The 27779-nt window shown below is 44.3% G+C and overlaps 1 protein-coding gene across 2 annotated transcripts; it reads left to right on the top strand.

The window, feature by feature from the left end:
- Positions 1-5552: 5552 nt before the first annotated feature.
- On the top strand, positions 5553-27756 carry DYNLT2B (dynein light chain Tctex-type 2B). Of its 2 annotated transcripts, none has more exons than XM_041002782.1 (5): positions 5553-5769; positions 7499-7632; positions 12954-13023; positions 25122-25185; positions 27604-27756. In XM_041002782.1, the coding sequence occupies exons 1-5, from the start codon at positions 5639-5641 to the stop codon at positions 27652-27654; spliced, it is 450 nt and encodes a 149-aa protein (XP_040858716.1). In that variant the 5' UTR covers positions 5553-5638; the 3' UTR covers positions 27655-27756. The 2 variants fall into 2 exon arrangements, with proteins under 2 accessions (XP_040858716.1, XP_040858718.1); XM_041002784.1 differs by having other exon boundaries at positions 5587-5769; positions 27599-27756.
- The last annotated feature ends 23 nt before the right edge of the window (positions 27757-27779 follow it).

Here is a 27779-nt window from a genome sequence, read left to right as displayed (position 1 = left end):
TCTTCCCACCCCAGCTGCCTCTTCAGCAGCTCAGCAGGATCTGCAGGTGAGAAGGGTTCATCCTTGGCGCCAAGACATTTCACAGTGGATAGCTGACCTTTGCTTCTATCCTTTCAGCAGTTTCAGATATGGAGTCCGATTAGTCTTCAAAGGACTACTCTGCCTCAGAGAGATTGAAGGTTCTCGCCTTTGAAGTCTGTCCCTAGAGTGTGGCTCCTCTTATAGTTGGTTGCTTCCTAGGTCTACAAGTACACAGGCTCAACAACGGAAGCTGGTGGTTGGTGGGATTTGGTCTAGCATGGAAGGTGCTAGTTAGGATGCCTGAGTCCTGTGCTAGAGTACGTGGCTCTGATTCCTAGATGTAGCTCCTGGTTCCAGTTTCTTGCTAGTGCAACACTGATGGTTCAAGTAGTTGAGTTCTTGTCACCCAAGTGAGAGACCTGGATTGAGTTTCAGTTAACAACCCTGGCCCCCTACTCTGGCCATTAAGGACATTTAGGGAGTGAACCAGCAGGTAAGGGCTCTGTACCTGTCTCTTGCTGTCTCTCAAGTACACGTATGAAAATGAAATTTGGGGATGGAATCAACTTCTCTAATTTTGAAGCGCAGTTCCTCCAGGTGAAGGTGCAACATCCCGAATCCCAGAGATGTTCTTATCTATCTGAATAACTCGTTTACCTTCTGTCTTCACCATTTAACTTAAGAGACCATTTAATGTAAGAATAGAGGGAAGGAAGGGCTATGGAGAGGCAACAGGAAGGAAGTTCTCTACTATAGGACCATGGCTCTCCATACTTGGCTGCTGGCTGCCCTGAACTATTCCAGAGAGCACCTGCCATCCTCTATCTGCCTTCTCCATCCCAGGACCACCTCACATGCAAAATAATAGGCCTTCACTCTGTTTTCCTTCCGCAGAACACTACCTCTGGCTCTTGGTTTGGCTTCCAACCAGGGTGCTAGGCAGAGGACTTGACACTGTCCTTTGCTCACAGGGATAATGTTAAGTAAATTAAGGTGAAAAGCTGGGTCTTACCTTATGTGTGCCTTCTTGAATCTCATCCTGGGAAAACAAGTGTATTTTTTTTTTTTTTTAATAATTAGACTGGCTAGAGAAACGTAGGCTAGTCTTCAGGACGGGTTGACCTTCAGCTCTCAGTTTAGAAGTTAAAGGGTATTTCTCATGCATCTAGTATCCAGCATTGTGGTTCAGAAGACTAATGAGATGCTCAGTCCAACACATACTCATATAATGAACTTTTTCACTAGGACACACGTGGGGCAGTGGGCAATCTTCCAATGGAAATGAACTTTACATGATAGGAATGTGTCAGTATTACATTCCTAATTTGATGGTGTAGTCTTGTTAAGTAGGAAAATGTCCCTGTGGCAGGAGACCCAAAAGCATTGGAAGTGACAGGCTTAGCCATATACTCTCAAATGGTTTAGGGGGAAAAAGTTCATGTATTGGAGTTGCAACTTTTTCCTAAGTTTTAATTTTTAAAAAATTTTGGGGAAGGAAACTAAAGCACGTGCCCAGGAAAACTGCATGGGTAAAGAATTATAAAGATCACAGTTATTGCTAAAACTTTTAAATTCTTTTTTGGGGGAAGATTTTCTCACATGACTGCATATTGTTATTATATTGTTATGTATTACATATTATTATAGGGTATATATTGTACATCACTATATTTAAAATGTGATTTATTCAAGTATATAATCAGGGCCCAGCACGGTAGCCTAGCAGCTAAAGTCCTCACCTTGCATGTGCCCAGATACCATATGGGTGCTGGTTCTAATCCCTGCTTGTAGCCTGGGAAAGCAGTCGAGGCTGGCTCAAGGCCTTAGGACCCTGCACCCATGTGGGAGACCCAGAAGAGGCTCTGGGCTCCTGGCTTCAGATTGGCTTAGCTCTGGCTATTGTGGTCACTTGGATAGTGAACCAGTGGACTGAAGATCTTGTTCTTTATTTCTCCTCTTCTCTGTGTATCAGACTTTCTAATAAAAATAAAACAAGAATCATACAACTTGTATAATTCAGATATACAACTTAATGTTTGTATTCCATACAACTCTGCTCCTGCTCTTATACCAAGTGGCACTTTTGTAATAACTGTCTTAGTCCACTGCTCCCCAAAGTTGTTCGTCTCTTTAAGGTACCAACTTAATTGTATTCATTTTTCTATACCAACCTCTAGCACAGATAGTTAAATAAAATGTTTGTTGAATCATGTATCTAAAGTCTGTGTTTTTTTGATGGACTGCAATGGGTAGAGTCTGCGAAATATTCCTGAAGAAGTCATAAAAGTCAGGGAAAGTCTTCTTCCTAGGGGCATTCTCTTTCTCTCTCATGTCTGGTTAAAGAGCAAAGAAAAAAAAAATGTACTTTGGGTGGGGGGCAGACCAGGCCGAACCAGTTCACATCACCCACTGGCAAGTCTGAGCACCAGAACAGAGTGTGGGACGAGCCAGGTTTGATCGTGACAAAAACCAGTGCACATTACAGAATGCCAAGGTAAAGTGACCTGTGCCAGATATGACTGCAGCACCCAACAGCACATGTGAGAACCAGGGAGGGAGGGGGCGGCCCGGAAAGGGGAATGTGGGGCGGGACTCCCCTGCTGGACAGCTACTCCAACTGGAGAGCATAAGCTGGGATGGGGGCAGACTAGACTAGGCAGGGCTACAACACCTGTGGGCCTCATGTGGACTAGATCAGGGAAAAGCCAGGCTGGACTGATTATTCCTACTGGTGCAAACATAAATTAGAGTGGATGAGGGTTGTCTGGGCTTAGCCACAGCATCAGCTGGCAGAAGCTGCCACTGGGGACTAATTCTGTCAAGTTACTCTGCAGAACCACCTGGAGAGTGCATAATCCGGGAATGGGAGTGGCCTGGGAGGGAAATAGTGGGCTCCTGGGGCTGTGGTGGCTAAACAGAAAGGCACCCAACATCATGTGTGTGGGCTTATAGTGGAGCTGGTTGGGTTGAACTAGGCTTCAATGCCCATTGACATGTATGAGAGCTGAACGGGATGTGGGACAGACTGGACTAGTCTGCTGTACATAATGGCAAGCATGGGAACTAGGGTAGGGGGCAGGCCTGGTGGGGTTATTGTTGGTCACTCCAACTAGGCTGCAGCTCCCACTGGTTTATGTGAGCGCTGAGTGTGTGCTGGGCAAAACCAGGCTGGACTGCAACACCCATTGGTTCCAGAGGAGGACAGGGCTGGACACAAAACCAACCCAGCAATTGCAACCACCAGCTGATTGTGGTGATGGACTGTGCCGGGCCCTGTACTTGCAAGTACACACAAGAATCTGGTTTGGGAACACCTCAGACAAAGTTTATTTGGGGATCCCCCCCATCGAACTGCCAGACTCAGAACCCTAACCATGAAAAGACAGAGGACAGAACAAGTCAACTACTTCAGTCAGTCAACTACCTCAGCCATGTTGGCAGTGGAAAACTGGGCAGACAGACTCTAAGATGGACTATGTCAACCAGTGGTTTCTTCAGCGATTTCTTTGTGATTGGAATGTTGAGACTGGCAGCAATTCATAACTGTTGAACTATCAAGACCACTTGAGCAAGACCCTCAGAACATGCCCCACATTGGGGACCTGAGATGGGTGGGAGACTGGGTGGGGCTTCTCCCTTTATCTCCCCCTTTACTCCAGATACATGACAGAAAAAATGTGGAAATAATAGTCTTATCCACTTTCCTGTAGCGCTTGAATCTTTTTGCCCTAATTAGCTATGTAAAGAATATAAAAAATAAATTAAAAATATATACTGCATAATCCAACCAGACAATGGACTTCTGTACCAGATGAAATTTGGGCTTACTGGGCCCGGAGCGGTGGCGCAGTGGTTAAGGTCCTCGCCTTGCACACGCCAGGATCCCATATGGGCGCCGGTTCTAATCCCGGCAGCTCCACTTCCCATCCAGCTCCCTGCCTGTGGCCTGGGAAAGCAGTTGAGGACTGCCCAAAGTCTTGGGATCCTGCACCCGCATGGGAGACCCGGAAGAGGCTCCTGGCTTCGGATTGGCTCAGCTCCAGCCGTTGCGGCCGCTTGGAGAGTGAATCATCGGACGGAAGATCCATGTTCCTCTCTGTCTCTCGTCTCTGTATATCTGCCTTTCCAATAAAAAAAAATCTTAAAAAAAAAAAGAAATTTGGGCTTACCTTTGGATCATGACTTATGCCAGATATGGCAGCTCCTGTTGAGTCCACGGGTATCCAGGGGTAGCAGCAGGAGGTGGGGCTGTACTGAAGTGGTATAAGATGTGTCCCTGAGCCTGTGCCTTTGCAAGCCAGCCAGGTCACAAAGAATTTTATTTACAAGCAAAGAAATGTGAGTGCTGAGGGAATAGCCACATTTAGTTACTGAACAATTTCAAGCAGTGACAAAGGAAAGCGACTTTTGGTAGCAGTTAGAAAGGTGGACTGGAAGGTGAGGTTGGAGTTTGCTGGAGTCAGGGAGATCAGTCTGGACATATCATCAGGAAGGTACTTTGCAAACTATAGTCTGAAGCAGTAAAATTAGTCTGTAGTGGAACTACCAAGGGAGTTCTAGCATCTGACAGAAGACAAGTTTTGAAACCCATTAATGAATAGGTGGAGAGGACACACGAATGGATGCTATACTCTTAGTGTCCGAAGCTGACAGGCGCTAGGATACCATATCCTTCCAAAACAGGACCAGGGACCTGTGCTTATCAGCAGGCAGTGTCCCTCCCTCTACTCGTCTCTGATTTTTGAACTGAAGCAGCTGTGTGGGTAAGGTGACGCAAGGTCGCTTGCAGGTATCGTAAACTGGCAAGTACAGATTCCAACAGGGCTTTGAAAACTTTCTGGAGGAGACCAGTTGGGCATTGTAGTGCAGCACGTTAAAGTGGTGTTCGGGACACCTGCATCCCTCGTTGCAGTGCCAGCTCAGGTCCCAGCCCCCCCACACTTTGCTTCCAGCTTTCTGCTAAAACACCTTGTGTAGTCCAAGTCCTTGGCTTCCTGCCCCCCACGCAGGAGACGGAGTTCCTGGCTCCTGGTTGGAGTTTAGCCCACTTCTGCCTGTTGTGCGCATTTGGCAAGTGAAGCAGCAGATGAAGCCTGCAATCTTTAAACTCACGTGCCTGTGTTCCAATAAAACTTTATGGACACTGAAATTCTAACTTCCTATCTTCTTCATACGTCACATAATGTCAGTATTCTTTTGCTTCTTCTTTAATCACTGACACCATGCAAAAGCTGTCTTTTGCTCCAAGTCTTTCACACACAGGGAGGAAGGCTGGGCAGGGTCCGCAGGTCACTGAGAAACTTGTGATTCGACCGCGGCCCTGCCGCTCGTTAGCCGCAAACTCCAGGACTGAACAACCATCCTAACTTTACTCCCGGCTTTCTCCACAAGACTGGATAGCGGTCAGTCAGCGGTTCCTGCTCAATGGCTCCGCCTGTCAGGAATGGATTCCACCTCAGGGAGCCCTCGCCCCGCAGCGCCTGCGCAGGCGCGGGGAAAGGCGGGGCCTCGGGCCGCGTCCCGTGAGGCCTGAGCGCTGTTGCCCTGGCGACGCTTCCCCAGCCGCCGCGCGTCAGGCTTTCGGCAACGCGTAGGCCCAGGCCAATAGGCCCTGGCCATGGCCAAGCCGAGAGTCGCGTCCGTCTCTAAGGGCATGTCTTTCTCGTTGGGCGACGGGTTGCCTGAGGCGGAGAGGAACGCGGGCGAGCCCGAGAACACCTATATTCTGAGGCCCGTTTTCCAGCAAAGGCAGGTAACGGGCAGGAGGTGGCAGGGGATGACTTCGAGAGCGCTGTGTCGGCAGGGCAGAGAGCTCGCCTGGGAGGCCGAGCGTCCGAAGAGAACGCTGGGCCGGGCGTGGGGACCTCCTGGGGCCGGAGGACGCTGGTGCTGCTCCGACGAGCGTACCCGTCTCCAGGAGAGGGCAGCAGTGTCTGGGAAGAGCTTTAAGGGGGCTCAGCCCCGCTGGTTAGCTCTGCCAAACCTGAGCGGGGACAAGTGGAAAAGCAGGGCCTTTCCTCGGTGTGTTCCGGGTGTGTCCCGGGTTAACGTGTGCACGGGGGTGCTTACTCCAGTCCTGGGACCGCTGTAGATGCCAAGTCCTGCCCCGCTCTCCGGGCACCTGCCGGGAGAGGGCAGTCTGCTATATCTGCGGGGTGCAGATCACTAACCCTATCCTGACAAGAAAAAGATCAGCAGCAACAACAAAGGTTTCCCAAGCGCGTTGTCTTTTGTTTGAAAGCGGTAGTCAAAAATAGGAAGTTTTATATGTGATAAAGTTCACGGAGCAATTTTTCTGTGGGCTCAGTTATCTTGGTAATATGTTCTCGGCGCATAGGATCCCATTCAGCTGTGTTTCTGTTAACTGCAGAACCAAGTTAACAAATGAGGATGCTGTAGGGGCAATCCTGTGAGATCATGTGTGGCTTGTTTGAAGAACATTTTACTGAGGATTAAAAGGCTCAAGGCAAGAGCTAGAAAGAGTGTGTTAATAGAAAGACTGTTTTGAACAGTTGACATGTTGGAAATTTGGTGAAGATAAATCTTGGATTCATCTGAGCAAGTGATCAGGCAAGAGTGCAAAGAATAGCTTAAAGGTAGTAAATGAGGGAGAAATGAGTAATAAGGGAATAACATAACTATTAAATGTTGAGTCACGGGATAATCTCAAAACTGGAACCATTCTGAGAACCAGCACATGCACAAATCAGTCAATAGAATATGCAGCCTGGAATTAGTTCCTAGTGTTATGATACAGTCCACAAAATTTTTTAAAAAGATTTTTATTTATTTTTGTTAGAAAGGCAGATATACAGAGAGGAGGAGAGACAGAGAGGAAGATCTTCCATCAGTTGATTCACTCCCCAAGTGGCTGCAATGGCTGGAGCTGAGCCAATCTGAAGCCAGGAGCCTCCTTCAGGTCTCCCATGCAGGTGCAGGTTCCCAAAGCCTTGGGCAGTGCTCAACTGCTTTCCCAGGCCACAAGTAGGGAGCTGGATGGGAAGCAGGGCTGCCGGAATTAGAACCAGCGCCCATATGGGATCCTGGTGTGTTCAAGGTGAAGACTTTAACCGATAGGCTATCGCACTGGACCTAGTCAACAAATGTTAATGGTATTGTTAGGTTGGTGAAATTAAGGGAGAAGTTTTTTTTTTCTCTGTTCATTTTTTCCCCCAATAATTCACACCTTTAAAATATTTATTTGAGTGTGTGTGCTGGTCATTGCTCTAGGAAATGGAGACGTAGTAGTGCACAAAACAAGCAAGATCAGGGAAGTGTGTGTTGCGTCCTAGTGCTGGGAGGAGGAGTACGGGGTGATGTGGGAGGATGGCAGCTTGAAGAGTACCTGGGAAGGCAACTTTTGAACAAAGATGAAAAAAGTGAGAGTGAGCCAGACCTATACAGGGAGGAACAGAACTTCAGACACCTAGGGGAAGAGAGGTGTGAGGCTGTGGTGTTCTCATATGGTTTCTTTTAGGTTCAGACCCTCTGTGGTTAAAGAATGCATTCATGCTGTGCTCAAGGAGGAGCTGGTCAACGCTGAATATTCTCCAGATGAAATGCCTCAGCTCACGAAACGTTTATCAGAGACCATTAAAGACAAGTTAAAAGGTAATTGTGGTTAGCCCTAGAAGTGATTTGTTCCTTTCCAAAATTCAATCTTACCCATTGTCCCCATTCCCATATTTATTTATTTATTCATTTATGTTTTAAACTGCATTTTAAAAAAGATTTATTTTATTTTTATTGGAAAGTCAGATATACGGGGGGGGCGGGGAGGAAGACAGAGAGGAAGATCTTCCGTCTGATGATTCATTCCCTAAGTGACCGCAGTGGCCAGTGCTGAGCCAATCCACAGCCAGGAGCCAGGATCTTTTCCGGTCTCCCACGTGAGTGCAGGGTCCCAAGGCTTTGGGCCGTCCTCGACTGCTTTCCCATTCCACAGGCAGGGAGCTGGTTGGAAAGTGGGCCGCCAGGATTAGAGCTGGAGCCCATATGGGATCCCGGCGTGTTCCAGGTGAGGACCTTAACCATTACGCTATCACACCAGACCACTTCCCACCCAGCTCCCTACGCTACTATGCCGCCCACTCCACTCTCCCATTTTTAAACAAAGGATAAACTTTGTTTTATCTGTAGAGACAAATTTGCCTCTCAGTGTCTAGTGTCTGTAATTATTTGATGAGTTACTCAGGGTTTTAAAGATGGTGGGAAAGAGTAAAGAGGTGAAATAAAATATTGTAAGAAACTGCTGTCCAAAAAAAATGAGTATTCAGAGAGGCCCAGAGTACGGAGGCTGCCTTCCTCCATGATTCTTGGTCGCTTTTGCACCAGCTGTTCATGATTTGTCCAGCTTTCAGTAACTTCTTCCCCTCAGTCCATCGTTGCGTCATCCATAGCTGCTATGCACTCACTCCTCCAGCAGCTGGCACATGACATCCACGGACAGGTTTTGTGCTCTTGCCATTCTCTTTTCTTTGTTTTATTACTAATGTTAGCAAAAACGTTACTATATTACTGCTATTAATGTTATAGCGTCTGAAAAGTTCCTTTTCTTTTTTAAAAAAAAAGGTGTTTTATTTTATTTTTCTGAAATGTAGAGTTAGAAGGACAAAAAGAGAGGCCTTCCATTCACTGGTTCACTTCCCAAACGGCCACAGTGGCTGGGGATTTGTCAGGTTGAAGCCACGAGCCAGGAGCTTCTGAGTCTCCCATGCAGGTGCAGGGGCCAAAGGACTAGGACCACCTCCCACTGCTTTCCTAGGCACATTAACAGGGAGCTGGGTTAGAAGAGGAGCAGCTGGGACACACACCAACTCTCATTTGGGATACTACCATTGTAGACTGTACTTTAATCCATTATACCACAATGCCAGCTCGCCTACACCCCCCCCCCCCCGCGCTTTTTTGGCGTTTGTTTTAAAGGGCAATTGTCATGCTAAGAATTTTGAAATCTATGCATAGCCTTTTTCCAAATAGACATGTTACACGAATGGTTTTCTTTTATAATTATTATTATTTTTGAAAGTTTTGGTTTTTATTGGAAAGTCAGATTTACAGAGAGGAGGAGAGACAGAGAAATGATCTTTCATTCACCGGTTCACTCCCCAAGTGGCCACAATGGCCAGAGCTGAGCTGATATGAAGCCAGGAGCCAGGAACTTCTTCTTGGATCTCCCACGCAGTTACAGGGTACCAAGGCTTTAGGGTGTCCTCTGCTGCTTTTTCAGGCCACAAGCAGGGACTTGGATGAGAAGTGGAGCATCTGGGATACAAACCTGCACCCAGATGTGCCGGAGACCAGCTCCAGCTGACTGAGAGCTTGCAAAGGATGCGTGGATCGGCGAGATGATAGGAAGAGATAAGACACGGACCACTATGGCTTGATGCTCATAATGGACAACTCAGAAAAGTTGCCTTCTTTATTTATACATAAATCATCACAAGTTTTTGCACAGCATCCAATTGTTTCATTTTTCATTACATCATGGTTATGAAAATGCAAGAAGCAATCCTAAAAAGTATTTTTCTATTTCAAAGAAAACATTCTTAACAAACCATTACTCATTGAAACCTGCAATCACCTGGCTGAAGCCAGGAACTCCACGGTTGGCAGCACATGCAGTTACATAGTGACAAGAAGTTTACTTATACCCAAAATCAATTTTTACAAACTAATATTTATTAAAATATTAAGAATACAGAATTAAAAGATCATAAATGAAAGGATTTTATAAAAGCATATAACATAGATTCTTTGCTAAATCTTATAATCAAATCATGCATTAATTACGGTCACCTTCACCTAGTGCTGATTCAATTGTTTTTTATTCTTTTGTTAAAGGGCAGTGAAAAGGATCAAGGCAATTCAGCCAATCTACAGAGGGCCTTTACAAGAAACTTTCTTTCATCTATATAAACTGCTTTCTTTCCCTAAATATAAGTGCCAATATAAGATGGAGATTTTAAGGCAATTTGAGGGGGTTTGTTTTGTTTCCTTTTAGAAGATGCCCCATATATTTTTGCTTTCTTGTGGTAAGAAACTAAAATGCGTCATATCATGTGTTGTAACAGTTTGACATGCATGGTAAACAAAATCTTTGTACCTCCATGATTGCCATCTGTTGCAAGATATTATCAAGCCATTTCTTAAGGAAAACATTACTTATACTAGGGCAAACTTTAGGACAAAAGTGGGCACATAACAGGATGTTTGGAAACATAGTGGGCTCAATTGTACTATTGTATACTTTTAGCTGTGTGTTATAGCCTTACTGTTACTATAGGTGTTTTTATCATAACATGATAGATCAATTTGAGGTGTCATACCAGTTACAGGAATCACTTCACATTAGCAGAAAAACAACAACAACACCCTCAGAAGAATTCTATGAAACATCAGAGAGGTGATTGAGTGTCCATACAATGGGGTGAGGCAGCAATGAGGTGATCAGAGACATTCTGCTGGGCTTTGCCTCACAGCCAGAAACTCCTCGCAGCCTTGCTAACTGAGAAGCGGTGCTCATCACACACCCATGCCATCCAACCCAACTGCATGGCTCCCCACACAGATGGGATCCTGGCACTTGCAAGGCGAGGACTTTAGCCACTAGGCTACCTGCCGGGTCCTTTTTTTTTTTTTTTTTTTTTTTGCCTTTTATGCAGTGTATTTTTTTCTTGTTACTCTTTTTTTGCAGTTGCATCTTTGGATGTTGCCTTTCAGTCTTTGTTGATGCTCCTGTGTTCATTCATCATAATTGCTCTGATGTGATGTTGGTGATTTTAAGCATTCCTCCCACAGGACAAAAATACTTTAGAAAGTTTGTGGAGGGAATAGGCATTTGGCCAAACGACTGGAATTCCAGTTAAGACACCTACATCACCAGGGGCCAGTGCTGTGGACATAGCTGGTAAGGCTGCCACCTGACTTTAGGCTGGCCCAGCTCTGGCTGTTTTGGCCTTTGGGGAGTGAACCAATGAATGGAAGATTTCTGCTTCTCGCTTTCTCTCTGTAAGGATGCTTTTCAGATAAATAACTATATTCTTAAAAAATATATTCTATATCCGTATCATAATGCCTGTGTACCAGGGAGGCTGCCGGTGATAGCTGAAGTAATTAGCTTCCTGCCACTGGTAGGAGATCTGGACTGAATTCTGGCTCCAGCTGTTGCAGGCATTTGGGTGTGACCCCGTGGGTGGGAATTCTTTCAGTGTTTCTTTTTGCCTCTTAAACAAATAAACCAGGGCCTGACACAGTAGCCTAGTGGCCTTGCCCACCCAATATCCTATATGGATGCCAGTTTGTATCCCAGCTGCTTCACTTTTCATTCAGTTCCCTGCTTGTGGCCTGGGAAAACATTCAGGATGGCCCAAAGCCTTGGGACTCTGCATCCATATGGGAGACCCAGAAGAAGCTCCTGGCTCCTGGCATGAAGTCGGCTCAGCTCTGGCCATTGCGGCCACTTGTGGAGTGAACCAGTGGATGGAAGATATTCCTCTCTGTCTCTCCTTCACTCTGTAAATCTGACTTTCCAATAAAAATAAATAAATCTTAAAAAAAAAACCAACAAAAATAGTTCCTGGGACATAGACTAAAAATCTGTTTAATGCAAATAGAATTTAAGCCTACATATATGAAGAGTCATCAAAACTTCATGGACAATATACATTATGAAGACACTGTACATGGATTCCGAAGGTTTCTTTGGGATCAAAAACACATTTAACTCCTTTTTCCATGAACTTTTTGAGGTACTGTCATTTGGGCCTGCTTACTTTTCCCTCAGAAGTTATTTAAGGGCTGGGTTGAAGAATGTTGAGGGATTCGGGAGAGTGGAGGCAGCTGAGGTGAACTGTGTGCAGTTCTGTAAAAAGAAAAACCTGGGCTCTATTTCTTTAAGTTTTCTTGAATATTCCGAATTAGCATTTGTGCTCCACATGGGATGGTACCTGTGGTGTCTGGGTTTCTTGCCCAGTTTTTGAGAATTATGCAACGCTGGGGTTTTGACTTGCATCACCAAGAACTGGTCTTGTTTCAATAGGGCACATTTCACTTTAAAAACAAAAAGCCTCCTTTCACCATTGCCTGGCCTGACAAGTTGAAAAATAAAGATGCCTATTCAGTTTTCTTCTCTCCAGAGTGGGTATTCATGACGATTTTCAGGCTTTTGTGGGTTTTCACGGGACTGTTTTGGGGACATGTAGCTGACTTGTGCTGGGGCTCCTAGCATACTCTGGAATCTTGTGGCTTTATCTTTTTCTTTGCTGCATTACTGAGCATCTTGGTTCCCTGCAGGTCCCGGGCTCCCATGCCTTGGCGGGTCCCTCCCCACAGTCTGGAGAGGTGTCATAGGGCTGCTACATTCTCTTTCATCCTTCAGGTCTCTACCTGTTTATCTATCAGATCTTCCATCTCTTCCCAGCGCCCAAAGGGAGGTCCCAGAGCTCTGAACTTACACGTGCTTCTCCTTGAATTATGGCTGCATTATATTTTCATCTTGGGAGTCTGCCTGCCTTTCGACTCTTTGAGTTCTAGAAGGCCAGAGGAGTGTCTTGTTTGTATCTTGAGAGGGCTTGTTCAGAACCTGACTTAGAGTGGGGGGCAGGAAAGTTTGCCTGTTTTGCCTACCATTCCAAGTGCTTTATTTAGTCCTGGATCATAGCCCACCTTACCACATCCATCCCTACAAGCCAGTTGAAGATATTCCCACCTAATAGACGAGGAGGAATAAAGCTGGAAAGTTAAATAATTTGAGTTTGCTGATACACTTTGTACATTTGCAGTTAGGGTCAGCCTCTAGGCCTCTCTGAATCCCATGCTTTTCCACACATTCCTTAAGTACTCATGGATTGAATGCTGTGTCAACTTCTGGGCCTTCAGTGAACAGTTCTATTGTGCATTCACTTACAGACAACATTTTTTTTTCTTTCTAGAAATGGGATTTGATCGATATAAAATGGTGGTGCAAGTAGTGATTGGAGAACAAAGAGGAGAAGGAGTATTGTGAGTAGTTGGTTTTTATTTACACGTTTCCCCTGAGGCATTCACTAGGATTGGAGCTTTGCGGTTGTGAGGAGACAGTGGAACAGGCTGCACTGGGAACTGAAGAGGTCCTTGTGTGGAGGAGTGAGCTTCCTCCAGGAGCTGTGTCACTGTCAGGGTATCTGCAGGCTACTGAGCACTTTAGAGTTCATGAAGGCCTGCTTCTGTGCATAATGGGGAATTCTATGTATGTTTCTCTTCATATTCTTTGTGGTCAGTTTTTACTTCTCTCTCTCCTAAATGAATTGTTTTAAAATTATTCGAAACCTCCTTTATTAGTACTTCTAACGGGCTGTTTTGGCTCTTGTTCCTGGCATTGGCTTCTGGTTCTTAAGATGGACTCTAGTGGTCTTTTGGGTCACACTGTCAGCTGTCTGACTCGTTGGTCTAAGTGTTTATTTCCTTCCCTTCGCTGGTTCATTTCTCTCCCGTGCAGCCCCAGCTACCTGTTGTCTTCAAGGCCTTGAGGCCATGTCCTCGCTCTTCTGTTCTCAGGGTTTTTCAATGAGCCTATTCATTCTTATGATTTCAAACCATCATTGCTGTATTGAGGAGTTAAAAAAATTTTTTTCTCCATCCTCTTAAGTGCCTATGTGTTACTCTGTTTTCCTTCATAAATAGTGTCTAACAGTTTAAAAAAGATTGATTTAGTTTTACTGGAAAGGCAGATTTGCAGAGAGGAGAGACAGAGAGGAAGATCTTCCATTTGCTGGTTCACTGCCCAAGTGGCTGCAGTGGCCGGATCTGAACCAATCGAAGCCAGGAGACTCTTCCTGGTCTCCAATGCAGGTTGAGGGTCCCAACGCTTTTGGCCATCCTTGAATGCTCTCCCAGTTCTCCTGAAGCAGGGACCTGGAAGGGAAGTGGAGCAGCTGGGACACGAACTGGTGCCCATACGGGATCCTGGCGCATGCAAGGTGAGGCTTTAGCCACCAGGCTACTGTGATGAATCCAGTGCCTAATATTTTTAAAGAAAGTACTGAAATATGTGTTGAGTGAATTGAAAAAAAGACTTGTAGGCAACATTGTTGAGGATTTTCACTGTAGAATATTAGATCTGAAAAGCACCAAAGATAATTTTCTATAGTCTTGTTGCCATGTTTTATGAATGACATGATTTGCTAAAAATGAAATATCTTGCCAGTGTCAAAGTGATGAATTGAATCCAGTCCTCTGACTCCTAATACAGTACTCTTTACTCTAAGGTGTTCTGCCATTTGGCCAAAAGGCTGCAGTTTTCTTTACCATGAAGAGACTAAGATGAGGCCAGCGCATTGACTCAGCTGGCTAATTCTCCACCTTACAAAAACAGGCATCCCATATGAGCGCCAGTTCATGTTCCAGCTGCTCCACTTCCCATCTGAACCAGGCTACAGTTCCCTGCTTGTGGCCTGGCAAAGCAGCAAAGGATGGCCCAAAGCCTTGGGACCCTGCACTCACGTGGGAAACCTGGAGGAGGAGGCTCCTGGCTCCTGGCTTTGGATAGGTCCAATTTTGGTTGTTGCAGTCATTTGGGGAGTGAACCAGCAGTTGGGAGATCTTTCTGTCCATCTCTTCCTTTCTGTAAATCTTTCCAGTAAAAATAAATAAAATCTTAAAAAAAAAAAAGAGGCTACAGATACTGCTATTGTTTAAAGATTTATTTATTTTTATTGGAAAGTCAAATATACAGAGAAGAGGAGAGACAGAGAGGAAGATCTTCTATCTGCTGGTTCACTCCCCAAGCAGCCACAATGGCCGGAGCTGAGCTGATCCAATTCCAGGAGCCAGGAGCTTTTTCCAGGTCTCCCATGTGGGTGCAGGTTCCCAAGGCTTCCCAAGGCTATGGGCAGTCCTCAACTGCTTTCCCAGGCTACAAGCAGGGAGCTGAATGTGAAGCAGGGCTCCCTGGACATGAACTGGTACCCATATAAGATCCCAGTGTAGGCAAGGTGAGGACTTTAGCTGCTAGGTTACCGCGCTGGGCCCCAGACACTACTATTTTATCACGTCAAATTCAACATGTTCAAATAGGGTTTTCCCTGTTCGTTTTCCCTCTACCTCCTTAATTTGTCATTCAAAAAAGGTGTTTTATTCATTTGAAAGAGTGACAGAGACAAAGAAACAGATGTTCCATCTGCTGGTGCATTCCCCAGGTACCCACTATAGCCAAGGGCTTTGGGTTCCTTGCAGCCAGGTGCCAGGAAAACGCATCTGGGTCTCCCATGTGGGTGCAGGGTTCCAAAGCTTTGGGCTGTCCTCGACTGCTTTCCCAGGCTACTGGCAGGGAGCTGGATGGGAAGCGGGGCTGCTGGGATTAGAACCGGCAACCATGGGATCCTGGCGCGTTCAAGGCGAGAACTTTAATCACTACACTATCGCGCCGGGCCTGGTTGTCTTTTTTTATCTTGGTGATTGACAATGGCTTCGGATATTATCACCTGGCTCCATTCATTGTAAAGTTCTCCGTTAGATTTACCATGAACAGTTTTAACAGGATGTCATAAATCACTTTTTTTTTCTAAAAATTACTCATGTCCTGAATTTATTTGAAAGGGAAGGAGAGAGAGCATTAAGCGCAAGCCAGCACAAATTTTCTCTGCTACTTCACACCCAAACGGCCATAAGAGTCAGTATCAGGTCAGGCCAAAGCCAGGAGTCAGGAACCGGGAACTCCATTTGGGTCTCTCACATGAGTGACAGGGACCACTGCCTCTCAGCATGGGCATGAGCAGGAAGCTGGGAATGGAACCATTCCAGTGTGAGATGCAGGCGGCTCAAATGGGGTCTTCACTGCCCACCTCCTATATCCTTTATTCGTCAAGGGTTACAAAATAGTAATCTTCTGTTATAGTTACTATTCACCTATTAAATGGAATTGCTTGGATCATGAATAACTTCGTTATCTTTAAGCTGTTTGCTGTTTGAAGTAACATTTCTACAAGAGGGTACATGTCTACTTTTTCTTTTTTGACTTTTTTTTTTTAACTATTTTTATTGGAAAAGCAGATTTACAGAGAGAAGGAAAGACAGAAAGATCTTTTGTCTAATGATTCACTCCCCAAGTGTCCACAACAGCTGGCATTGAGCCAATTTGAAGCCAGGAGCCCTGAGCTTCCTCTGGGTCTCCCATGCAGGTGCAGGATCCCAAGTCTTTGGGCTGTCCTCGACTGTTTTCCCAGACCAGAAGCAGGGGACTAGAAGGCAAATGGAGTAGCTGGGACTCAAACTGGCACCCATATGGGATCCTGGTGCATGCAAGGCGAGGATTTAGTTCACTAGGCTATCATGCCAGGGCCACATGAGTATTTTTAAAAATCTATTTATTTTTATTGGAAAGGCAGATTTACAGAGAGAAGGAAAGAAAGATCTTCCATCTGCTGATTCACTCTCCAAATGGCTTCACAGCCCAGGGCTGAGCCGATCTGAAACCAAGAGATGTAGGCAGGTCCCAACACTTCGAGCCATCCTCCACTGCTTTCCCAAGCCACAAGCAGGGAACTGGAAGGGAAGCGGAGCAGCCAAGACTTGACACAGTGCCTATATGGGATCCTGGTTTTTGCAGGTTGAAGAATTAGCCATTTGAGCCATTGCACCGGACTCTACATGCTTGCTTTTATTCAGGATAAATTTACTGATCTTCGGAGTGATGTTTTGTCCTGTAGCATGAGTTTCTTTTCCTATCTCTGAATTCCTGACTTAATATATGTAGATGTGTTTAGCTGCATTCAAATTGTCATCCTTATCAGTGCTCACACTGTCCTCATCTGCTTCTTCAAGTTAACGATGGATTATTTTTTCCTGTTTTTATTTTATAAACTGCGCCAGATAGGACTCCAAGCCTGGGCTGCTGCCTCACCTGTGTCCAGGCTGCAGGAAAGGTGACTCTGTCCTGATGCTCTGCAGATCCTCTGAAGCATGGTTGAAGCCCACTCGGGATTGGAGGCAGAGGGAGCTGGGGTGGCCCTCTGCCTGCTTTCAGGTGTTAGAGTTGTGGTTACATTGTATTCTGTTTTTTTCTCCTTCCTCCAGTGGAAGTCAGCTGTAAGCCTTATTACTACTACCAGGAAAATGATTTTTTGCCCCTAGCCACATGTTATCTGCATGACATGTGACTGAGATGGGGCTGTCAGCTTTCTTCACTGCAGCCACTCTTCCCCTGTTTTCGTGGGGTCCTCTTGGTAAGAAAAGCACTGGGTGCACCCCACTTCAGAGCAGGAAGGTGTGCTTTGTCTCCTGGAGTGAGTGGGATCCAGTGGCACAGGGCTTTCTCATCTCTCCCATTTATCAGCTCAGTCGTGTTCTTCAGCATGAGCTCAGGGACGCTTTATCCTTTGGGTTATTATCCAGTGCTACTTCTGTGTTGTGTTTGAATGGTCACAGTGTTGACCACTGAGAATCCTTTATTGGCTCTCTTTATCCCTTTGACATATTCCAACTGTAAATATTGGGGGGTGTTCCCTTAATTTAGTTTTTTCAGATTTACTTATTTATTTGAAAGGCAGAACAATGGGAAGAAAGGGAAGCACACACAGATACACACAGATTTTCTGTTTACTGGTTCACTCCCCAAATGGCTGCAATAGTCAGGCTGGGTGAGGCCGAAGATGCTTGCCTAATTTCAGTAGTCCTTATTTAATCAACATCTGCAGAATTCCTTTTTGCCATGTTTAAATAAAACAGATGTTGCACTCCCAGCTTCTGGGGTTTAGGACAGAAGCATATTTGAGTGTCCATGATTTCGTCTGTCATCATCAGCTTTTTAGGGTTTTCACTTAGGAACTGAGCATGTCTTAAAAATGGCCATGTGATGGGCTCAGTTCTACTCTACTGTCTGCTTTTTGTCCGGAATCTTTCTCCTTCCAGGCTCCAGCTGGCAGACACAGACCCACTAGCTTCTGCTTCTCTCAGTAGTTGATCCTGTACGTCGGCAAAGCCAGGATCCTCAGCCTCGATCCTTTGTCCAGAATCAGTGTGTCAGAGAAAGTTCTAGAGAATATCGGCTTTCCTACTGACAGCCACTTCCTTCGAGGATTTTGGTGTCTGGAGGCCTGTTTGTTCTTGTAGCTGTTTAATCTTTCATTCCTTTTTTTTTTTTTCCAGACTACTCTCAGTATTAGTCATTATATGTCTACAAAAAATCGTTTTGATACATATGTAGCATTCTTACTGTGTAACCCAGGATTTTGGTGTGACTTTGGCTCCAGATTTCTGTCTCCTGACCTGGCATTGCCATTTCTCTAAGGAGTCTTCTTTATGTATCTATCTATCCATCCATCTATCCAGAGAGGAAAGAAAGATCCTCTGTCTGCTGGTTCACTTCCCAAGTGGCTGCAGTGGCAGGAGCTGAGCTGATCTGAAGCCAGCAGTCAGGAGCTTCCTTTGGATCTCCCATGCAGGCACAGGGTCCCAAAGTTTTGGGCCATCCTCTGCAGCTTTTCCAGGTCACAAGCAGAGAGCTGGATGGGAAGTGGAGCATCTGGGACACGAACCAGCACCCATATGGGATCCTGGAGAATGCAGAGTGAAGATTTAGACACTCATGCTCTTTTGGATTGGGAAATGGTACAAGGAGACCTCAATATGAAGGCAAGGATTGTTTTGTTAGGCATGTTTGAATTATTTGTACCCAGCACTTTGCCTGAGATAATAATAATGGATACTTCACTCAACAAATGTTGCTAAATAAATCTGCAGATTCATACTTTCACTAGATTCTGTTCAGTTTAGGTACCATTTATTAAGTCTTCTTTTGACTTTTCAAAAATGATTATTTTGTAGCTCAGCATTTATTTTTATTTTTTAAAATTTTACTTTTTATTATCATTACATGATACAGTTCCATAGGCCCTATGATTTCCCTCATCACCTCCCCAATTCTCTCTACCCTCACTGAGTTCCCCTATGTCATTGCTATAGTATAGTTCTTCCTACACAGTGATATATCCATCATTGTGGGCATGGACAATGGCAGAGAGTCCAGCATCCTATTGTCAAGATATGGTAAACAGTTTCATTGGGAGTCCATCTTTGTCTGGAAGTAGAGATGCATACTGCATTGTGTCCTCACATCTGGATATGATAGCCTCCATTACAGTTACTGTAAATCCCCTCAAATGTAAAGCCACAATACAAAATCAACAATAGGCAGAAAAAAAAATTAACAATACCATGAAGTTAAATAACATGCTACTGAATGAATAATGTGTCGCTGAAGAAATGAAATTCAAGAAGCTTCCTGAAGAAAATGTTGGTACTGTATGATCTATTGAAAAATTTAATCAGAAGAAAGTGTTTTGAAGAGGTGAAACTAACAAAAACATCAAAATCCATGAGATATAGTTTCCACTGATCTTTGTTGATGAGATATGTTTCCTGTAGGCAACAAATATATGGGTTTTGTTTTTTTTAATGCAGTCTACTAATCTATGACACTTGATTGATGAGTTTAGCTGTTTACATTCAGGGTTAATACAAATAGGTGGTGATTTGGTTCTGTCATTTTAGCAATGGGTTGTTCATTGATTTAGTCTTCTGTTGTGATTTCACTGGGATATTCTTTGCATTTGCCTTTGGTTTTGGTGGGCGCTATTCCTTTTCTCTGTCAAGAGAACATCTTTAAGTATCATTTGTAGTGCAGGTTTGGAAGAGGCATATTCTTTTAGCTTTTCTTTACTGTGGAAGAATTTTATTTCATTTTTAAAGACAAAGGAAAGTTTTGCTGGGTTTGTTACCCTGGGCTATTTTTTGCTTTTAGAATCTGGAGTATGTCACTCCCTTCTCTTCTTTTTTTTTTTTTTATTGTTGCTTACGGGAAATGGGCAAACATTTCACAAAGGAACAAGTCCAAATGGCAAACAAACATATGAAAAAATGTTCCAGCTCCCTAGCAATAAGGGAAATCCAAATTAAAACATCGATGAGGTACCACCTAACACCAGCAAGATTGGCCCACATAAACAAGAACACCAACGACGCTTGCTGGCGAGGATGCGGGGAAAAGGGAACCCTACTCCACTGCTGGTGGAGCTGCAAATTGGTACAGCCTTTATGGAAATCAGTCTGGAGAACACTCAAACAACTCAAAATCTGCATACCATATGACCCAGCAATAGCACTCCTAGGAATATATCCGAAACACCTGTTTTACGACAAACCAACATGCATCCCTATGTTCATTGCAGCACAATCAGTAATTGCAAAAACATGGAAGCAACCAAAATGCCCATCAGCAGAAGATTGGATAAGAAAGCTTTGGTTCATCTACTCCATGGAATACTACTCAGCTATTAAAAAAAACAAAATGCAGTTCTTTGTGGCTAAATGGGCACAACTGGAAACTATAATGCTAAGGGAAATGAGTGAATCCCACTCCATTCTCTTCTTGCCTGTAGAGTTTCCTGTGAGAGGTCTCCTGTGAGTTGTTTTTTTTTTTTTAAAGATTTATTTTATTTTTATTGGAAAGGTGGATATACAGAGAGGAAGATCTTCTGTCCGATGGTTCACTCCCCAGGCGGCCGCAACGGCTGGAGCTGAGCCAATCCAAAGCCAGGAGCCTCTGCCGGGTCTCCCACGCGGGTGCAGGGTCCTAAAGCTTTGGGCCGTCCTTGACTGCTTTCCCGGGCCACAGGCAGGGAGCTGGATGAGAAGCGGGGCTGCCGGGATTAGAACCTGTGCTCATATGGGATCCTGGGCGTGCAAGGCGAAGACCTTAACCACTGCAGCATTGTGCCAGGCCCTCCTGTGAGTTTAATTGACAGTCCTTTATATGTCTGTTGATTTTTTTCCACGTGCACATTTAAGGATCTTTTCCTTATGTTCGATTGAAGAGAGCTTGATTATTATGTGTCTTGGTGAAGACTGCTTTTGGTCAACCCTGTGGGGAGTTCTGTACCCCTCCTGGATGTTGTTCCCAATTCATTCTCTAGGGAAATTTTCCCTTATTATTTCATTAAATACATTTTAAACCCAGCTTCTCTTTCTGCACTTTCTGCAACTCCCATAACTCTTATATTTGGCCTTTTAATAGTATCTTTCCATTCTTGAATACTTTTTTTGACCTGATCCAGCTCTGCTTCCAGCATTTTGTTTGTTTCCCCCGGTGACGGAAATATCTTCCAATTCTGAGATTCTTTCTTCTGCTTGTTTCATTCTGTTTTGGAGATTCTCCACTGTACTTTTAATTTTCTCCACTGTACTCTTCATTTCTGGTATATCAGCTTTCATTTGATTCATTTCCTGTGTGATATAGTCTTATTTTCACTAGGTTTTGCCCAGTTTAGGTACCATTTCCTTATTAAATCTTCCTTTGACTTTTCTAAAAAAGATTTTAAAAAATGTACTTGAAAGGCAGTTACAGAGAAAAGGAGGGGAGAGAGACAGAGAACATGAGCTTTCATCCACTGGTTTATTTTCCAAATGGCTGCAATAGCCAGGGCTGAAGCCAGGACCCAGGGCGTCTTCCGGGTCTCCCACATGGGTCCAAGGGTCCAAATGCTTAGGCCACCTTCCATTCCTTTCCAGGGTCATTAGACAAGAGCTGGTTGGGAAGTGGGGCAGCCGAGTCTTTTTTTTTTTTTTTTAAAGATTTATTTTTATTATTTTTTATTGGAAAGGCGGATATACAGAGAGGAGAGACAGAGAGGAAGATCTTCCGTCCGATGATTCACTCCCCAAGTGAGCCGCAACGGGCCGATACTATGCCGATCCGAAGCCAGGAGCCTCTTCCGGGTCTCCCACGCGGGTGCAGGGTCCCAAAGCTTTGGGCCGTCCTCGACTGCTTTCCCAGGCCACAGGCAGGGAGCTGGAAGGGAAGCGGGGCTGCCGGGATTAGAACCGGCGCCCATATGGGATCCCGGGGGTGCAAGGCGAGGACTTAACCACTTGCGCCACCGCGCCGGGCCCGGCAGCCGAGTCTTAATGCTGGTGTCGAAGGTGGTGGCTTTACTCACTATGCTGTAACACCTGGCATCTATTCTAAATTATCTAAACTTTTCTAGAACTTCTAATTTAATCCAAATTACTTCATAACTTGGAGGCTTAGACTAGGTAGATTTTACAAACTGTTAGTAACTTATAAAAGACTACCAACTATACATTATCATATTCTTCTCAAGGGTGTTAATTTTTCTTACCTAATTAAACAGAATTATTTAAGATAGGGCCAGATACTAATCTCTCTGGAGATAAGATAATTGTTAAATAAATATTATTTGATTGACTAATTAAGTAGGTTAATTTTACATCATATTATTACTCTGACAGTTTGAAAACAGATTGTTTTAAGAATTATGTGAGGGCCCAGTGCTGTAGCCTAGTGGCTAGGTCCTCATCTTGCACATACCGGGATCCTATTTGGGTGCCAATTCTAATGCTGGAAGCCCCACTTCCCATCCAGCTCCCTGTCTGTGGCCTGGGAAAGCAGTTGAGGGCAGCTCAAACCCTTGGGACCCTGCACCTGCATGGGAGACCCAGAAGTTCCTTACTCCTGACTTCAGATTGATTCAGCTCAGCTCCGGCCATTGCAGCTATTTGGACAGTGAATCAGCGGACAGAGATCTTCCTCTCTCTCTCTCTTTCTCGCTCTCTGACTTTCCAATAAAAAAAAAAAAATTAATCTTTAAAAAAAAAAGAGTTATGTGAGGGACAAGCATTTAGAAGAGTGGTTAAGATATCAGTTAAGATAATCCTATATGATGTCAGAGGGCCTGGGTTTGCTACCCAGCTCTGTCTTCAGACACCAGCCTTTTTTCTGGGACGCAGCTGCAATGGGTCAAGTAAATGGCCTCCTGCTATCATTGGAAAATGTGGATGAAGTTCCTGATTCCTGGCTTTAGCCTGAGCCGGGCTTAGTAATTAAGAGAGATTTGGGAAGTGAGCTAGTAGGTAGGAGCTGTTTCTTTGTCTGTATCTTTTTTTTTGTTTTAAAGATTTATTTAATTTTTATTACAAAGTCAGATATACAGAGAGGAGGAGAGACAGAGAGGAAGATCTTCCGTCTGAAGATTCACTCCCCAAGTGAATGCAACGTCCAGTGCTGCACCAACCCAAAGCCAGGAGCCAGGAACTTCTTCTGGGTCTCCCACATGGGTGCAGGGTCCCAAAGCTTTGGGCTGTCCTCAACTGCTTTCCCAGGCCACAGGTAGGGAGCTGGATGGGAAGTGGAGCTGCTGGGTTTAGAACCAGCGCCCATATGGGATCCTGGCACGTTCAAGTCGAGGACTTTAGCTGCTAGGCCACACTGCCAGGCCCCTGTCTATCTATTTCTATGTGTGGCTCTAAATTTTTTAAATTAATAAAAGGTTGAAAAAGTGAAATATTAATATGAGGGAACTTTTTAAGGTGTTAAACTTAAAAAATATTTTAAAAGCAAAGCTGTATATGTATCTTTTCTTCTGCAGTCTTGGGCTCAGAACTGCTTGGGTTCAAAGTCAAGCTTTGTCATTTATTAGCTATATGACCTGGAGCAGCACATGCAATTCTCTGCTCCTCTGCTTCCACGTCTGTTAAATAGGACTAATAATAGTATCTACCTCATGAGATTAGATGAGTTAATGTAAAGCTTTTAGACTAGCTGCTGGCACAAAGTAACCACTCAATACATGTTCATGATGATGAGTCATAAGTACACCTAATTAAAATGTAAATACATTTAATTAAAATTTTAAAAGTAATACAAAAATTTGATTTGATTTGCCTTATTCCCCACGCCCTCCTTCAAGTTTAGTTTTGTTTGAAAGGCAGAGAAACACAGGGGAAGAGAGTTACTGTCTTGTGGTTTATTCCCCGACGTCCTTCTGTAGCCAGAGCTGTGCCAGGTGGAAGCTTGAGGCCTGGTGCTGAGTCAGAGTCCTGTGTGGGTGGTGGAGATCCAGTGCTGGGACCACGTCTGCTTCCTCCCACCATGACCATTAGCAGGATGGGGAGACAGGGAGCCAGTATCAACACAGGCACTCAGATGCAGGCAAGGGATGCCTCAAGGCGCAGCTTCAACTGTAGCACATATGTGTCCCCCGTAAAACTTTTTTAGTTGCTTTATTCATTTAATATATTGTGGACATATTTCATGTTCTTGAAGCTTTTTTTTCAAAAAAGTTTTTTTTTAAGATTTATTTATTTTTATTGGAAAGGCAGATATACAGAAAGGAGGAGAGAGAGAGGAAGATCTTCCGTCCGATGATTCACTCCCCAAGAGGTCACAGTGGCTGGAGCTGAGCCAGTCTGAAGCCAGGAGCCAAGAGCTTTTTCCAGGATCTCCCACGTGGGTGTAGGGTCCCAAAGCTTTGGGCAGTCCTCAACTGCTTTCCCAGGCCACAAGCAGGGTGCTGGATGGGAAGTGGGGCCGCTGGGATTAGAACCAGCACCCATATGGGATTCTATTCAGGGCAAGGACTTTAGCCGCAATGCTATCGCACCGGGCCCTCAAATATCTTTTTAATAGCTATATAGCATTTCATTGCCAGGAGACATTGTAATTTCATTTACCAATCTAGTCCTAGGAAGCATTTAAGTTATTTTTATTTTTAAAATATTTATTTATTTGAAAGGTAGAGAGAAATATTGCTTTTCCGTCTAATAGAAAAGGGGATGGCGGCCAGTTTGAGGATTTAGCGGCATTGTGTCATCTGGAAGAGGGAATACTGGATTGGGAACTGGGTGGAAGACTGAACTGTAGTTCAGAGTTTATCACCCTTTTTTTTCCTGGTGCTCTATAAAGTTAGGAGGTTGGATTTAATAAACCATGTCCCCTTTGCACTTCTTCTTCTGTTATTGTTCAGGAGTTGCTCTCATGGAGTCATGAAGTATCTGCTGACGGAGTCCAAAATGGCGCTTCCCACCCAGGGTGCCCAGTCTTCAGACAGCCAGCTGGTCAGGGTCTGGTTGTCTCTAGCATTATCTAGACACCTGTCTTTCCAGTTTACCCAGTAAACTCTACAGTACAAACAGAGTTTTCTCCCAATGCCAGCCTGTGCAAAGGTTTAAAGACATTGATCTGTCAAGATGTTTCTAGGAAAACTGCCCATTGTTGTGTTCCAGTCCTTGTCACACTGCTGACGGGTCTTCATGCTTTGTCTTTTTAGCATGGCTGCCCGATGTTTCTGGGATGCCGACACAGACAACTACATTCATGATGTTTTCATGAACGTATGTATTTGCTTTTTATTCTCTAAGGCCATTTGAACACTGCAAATCAAATGATTTAGCATTTACTAAGATGAGAAGACACTTCATTCTCTGTAATTAAAAACTTTAGGTAGTAATTGTAGCCAGGACTTGAACCGGTACCCCATGGGATGCTTTACTTGCTCCACCACAAAGCCAGGCCCCAGATGATTTTACTACTGCTTTTTTTGTTGTTGCTAATGAAGAAACCTAGAGTTCTGCTCCTGAGCAAGAAAAGGTCTGAATTGGGGACTAGCCCATATTTGGCACATTATTGAAAATATTTTAGCCACTTTACCCATCAATCAACTATGTTCTAAAAGCTCATCTTAGAAAGTCATAGCTGTGACCTGAAGTTTTTAATTACAGATTTCTTCATTTGAATAAACCATGCTTTGCTAATTTGCAAAGAAATTGGATTAGCAGGGATTGCATGAACAAAAGCAATTTTTCCTTCGCTAGCAAAATTGTGTTATCTCAAAGCTATTCCTCAAAACTAAACAAGAATAAAGAGGAATCTTTAAGAGATGGTTTGTCTACACCCTGGTCAGTTCCTGGTCCAAACATTGTCTGTGTTTTAATTATATGCTGTTACTTTGTACTTGCATTCTCCATTTACTGTCCAGCAGCGATGGACTTGGTGCATAGAACTGATAATCACATGTGTGGACTACTGACTGATGGTCAATAGCTGAAATTTATTAGTGGCATCAGGCTTTTATAGACTGAGGGTCACAGAATAAGAGGAGGCTTTGGGTTTACATATCTACAACAGGGAGTTGATTTGAGATTATGGAGCTCCTGTAAGCCTATCTATGGAACCCATCAATTATTTCCACACAGTCTCTTAGTTTTGTATATCCACTTGTCCCCCTACAAATGATATCCAATCAGTTGTCCTCCTACACCCTGGTTGGGATTTACTAGAGCGTCACAGAAGCTGGGTCAGGTAGGAAGAGAGACTGATTCCATCCGGGGCCCTGTCGCTGTTGCGCTTTCTAACTGAATGGCTTTAAATAAGTCATTGGGCTTTTCACCAGGACGTGCCAGGAGCACAAGAAAGATGTAGAGGATTTTCCTGAACACTGGTTGTGGCTTCCTAAGAAGGATTTGGGAAACTTTCTTGGGGAAAACCTGCCAGCAGGCCCCTGAGGGGTGAAGCTACGGTGTTCTTTGCAAGAACCACCTGGGACAATCTGGTGGGAGAATCTTCGTTTATTGTGAAGAAAATATAAACTTATATAGACTAGGAATGGGGAGCACAGGAGAGTGCCTCCTTCCAACAGTGACACTGTAATTGGCTACAAGGCACACCTTATCCCTTTAGATTCTCCTGTTACAGATAATGGTCAGCAGGCACGGCTGGAAACTGCCTCTGGTCATTGGCAGGCAAGCTGTGAGCCACGCCCACCAGGTAGCAGGCAACGATCCAAGGGTGATCTCCCACAAAACTTTTATAAGGTAGAGATACCACATCCCTGCTCAAGGAGATTGTGGTCAAAAGATCCAGGGGTTGTGAGACTGACGGTTCCCCTTACGATTCTGCTGGGTTTTTGTTCATTTTTTTTTTTTTTACAAAAGTATTAGCCCACTGGAAATTAGAACAAAATAATAAAACCAGGTTCCTCACCACAGAAACAGAACTGTTGTAGAACATAGCTCAGTTATCCAGCAAGGAACCAGGGAGCTGGGTTAACCGAAGACTTTAGCTTCCGCTAGTAATCAGGTCCTTGAGTTCAGTTTTTCTCCAGTTAGTATGAGGCTTGAAGTGAGGCTGGTGAGTCAGAGGTCACTAAGGCAAGTGAACTTCCTATAGTAAGAACCTAAAAACATGTTCTAACAGGGTTAACGGCTCTGGAAAGCAATGTCAGATTCTGATCTGAAGATGGGCAAGTGAATTATATTGATTTAAAAAAAAACCACCTAAGGACCATTTCTCTTACGTAGAATTTATGACAAGGCACTGTTATCAGTGACAATGCTATTGTTTCTGAGGTCGGATAAGTTCAAGAACTTCATTGGATTACTTCATGGATTACTTCTTTGAAAGGCTGGGTCAGAGAGACGAGAGAATGAGAGCGAAGTCTTCCATCTACAAGTTCACTCCCTAAAGTGGCACAGTGGCCGGGGCTGGACCAGGAATAGCACTCACATGGGCTGCCCCTGTGGCAAGCGACAGCTTCACTGGCAGCACCACTGTGCTGGCGCCAATTCATGTATTATGTTGTTGCTGTGACAAACCAGGACAGATTGTTCTTTCTGAAAAAACAATTTTATAAATTGACGGAAAATTGGCAAAATTTGTGGTGGTAAATTTCGTTTGCTTTTGCTGCCCTTATTCTCTGATATTACTAACATTCTGGGCTTTTGTGTATTTTTCTTTTTTCTTTTTTAGGACAGTTTATTCTGCGTTGTAGCAGCATTTGGCTGTTTCTACTACTGACTCTTTGAGAAGCTGGTAAAGAGATTACCGTGAAGATAATTGAACTTTTTTTTGAACTTTTTTTGAATCGTCAAATAACTGGACAAAAATAAAGATGAGTTAGCAGTTTGGCAACTTAATCTGGTGTTTTCTA

Source organism: Ochotona curzoniae, unplaced genomic scaffold (assembly GCF_017591425.1).
Source record: "Ochotona curzoniae isolate NIBS_2020 unplaced genomic scaffold, NIBS_Ocur_1.0 scaffold_2587, whole genome shotgun sequence".
Lineage (NCBI taxonomy): Eukaryota > Metazoa > Chordata > Mammalia > Lagomorpha > Ochotonidae > Ochotona > Ochotona curzoniae.
This window is presented reverse-complemented; position numbering and strand designations above follow the sequence as displayed.

Bases quoted from the DNA above. Each gene is read 5' to 3' on its own strand.
- DYNLT2B (XM_041002782.1), top strand. From the start codon at position 5,639: ATGGCCAAGCCGAGAGTCGCGTCCGTCTCTAAGGGCATGTCTTTCTCG. The intron at 5,770-7,498 runs GCAGGTAACGGG...GGTTTCTTTTAG, and splicing joins AGGCCCGTTTTCCAGCAAAG to GTTCAGACCCTCTGTGGTTA. The intron at 25,186-27,603 runs GTATGTATTTGC...TTTTTAGGACAG, and splicing joins TTCATGATGTTTTCATGAAC to TTTATTCTGCGTTGTAGCAG.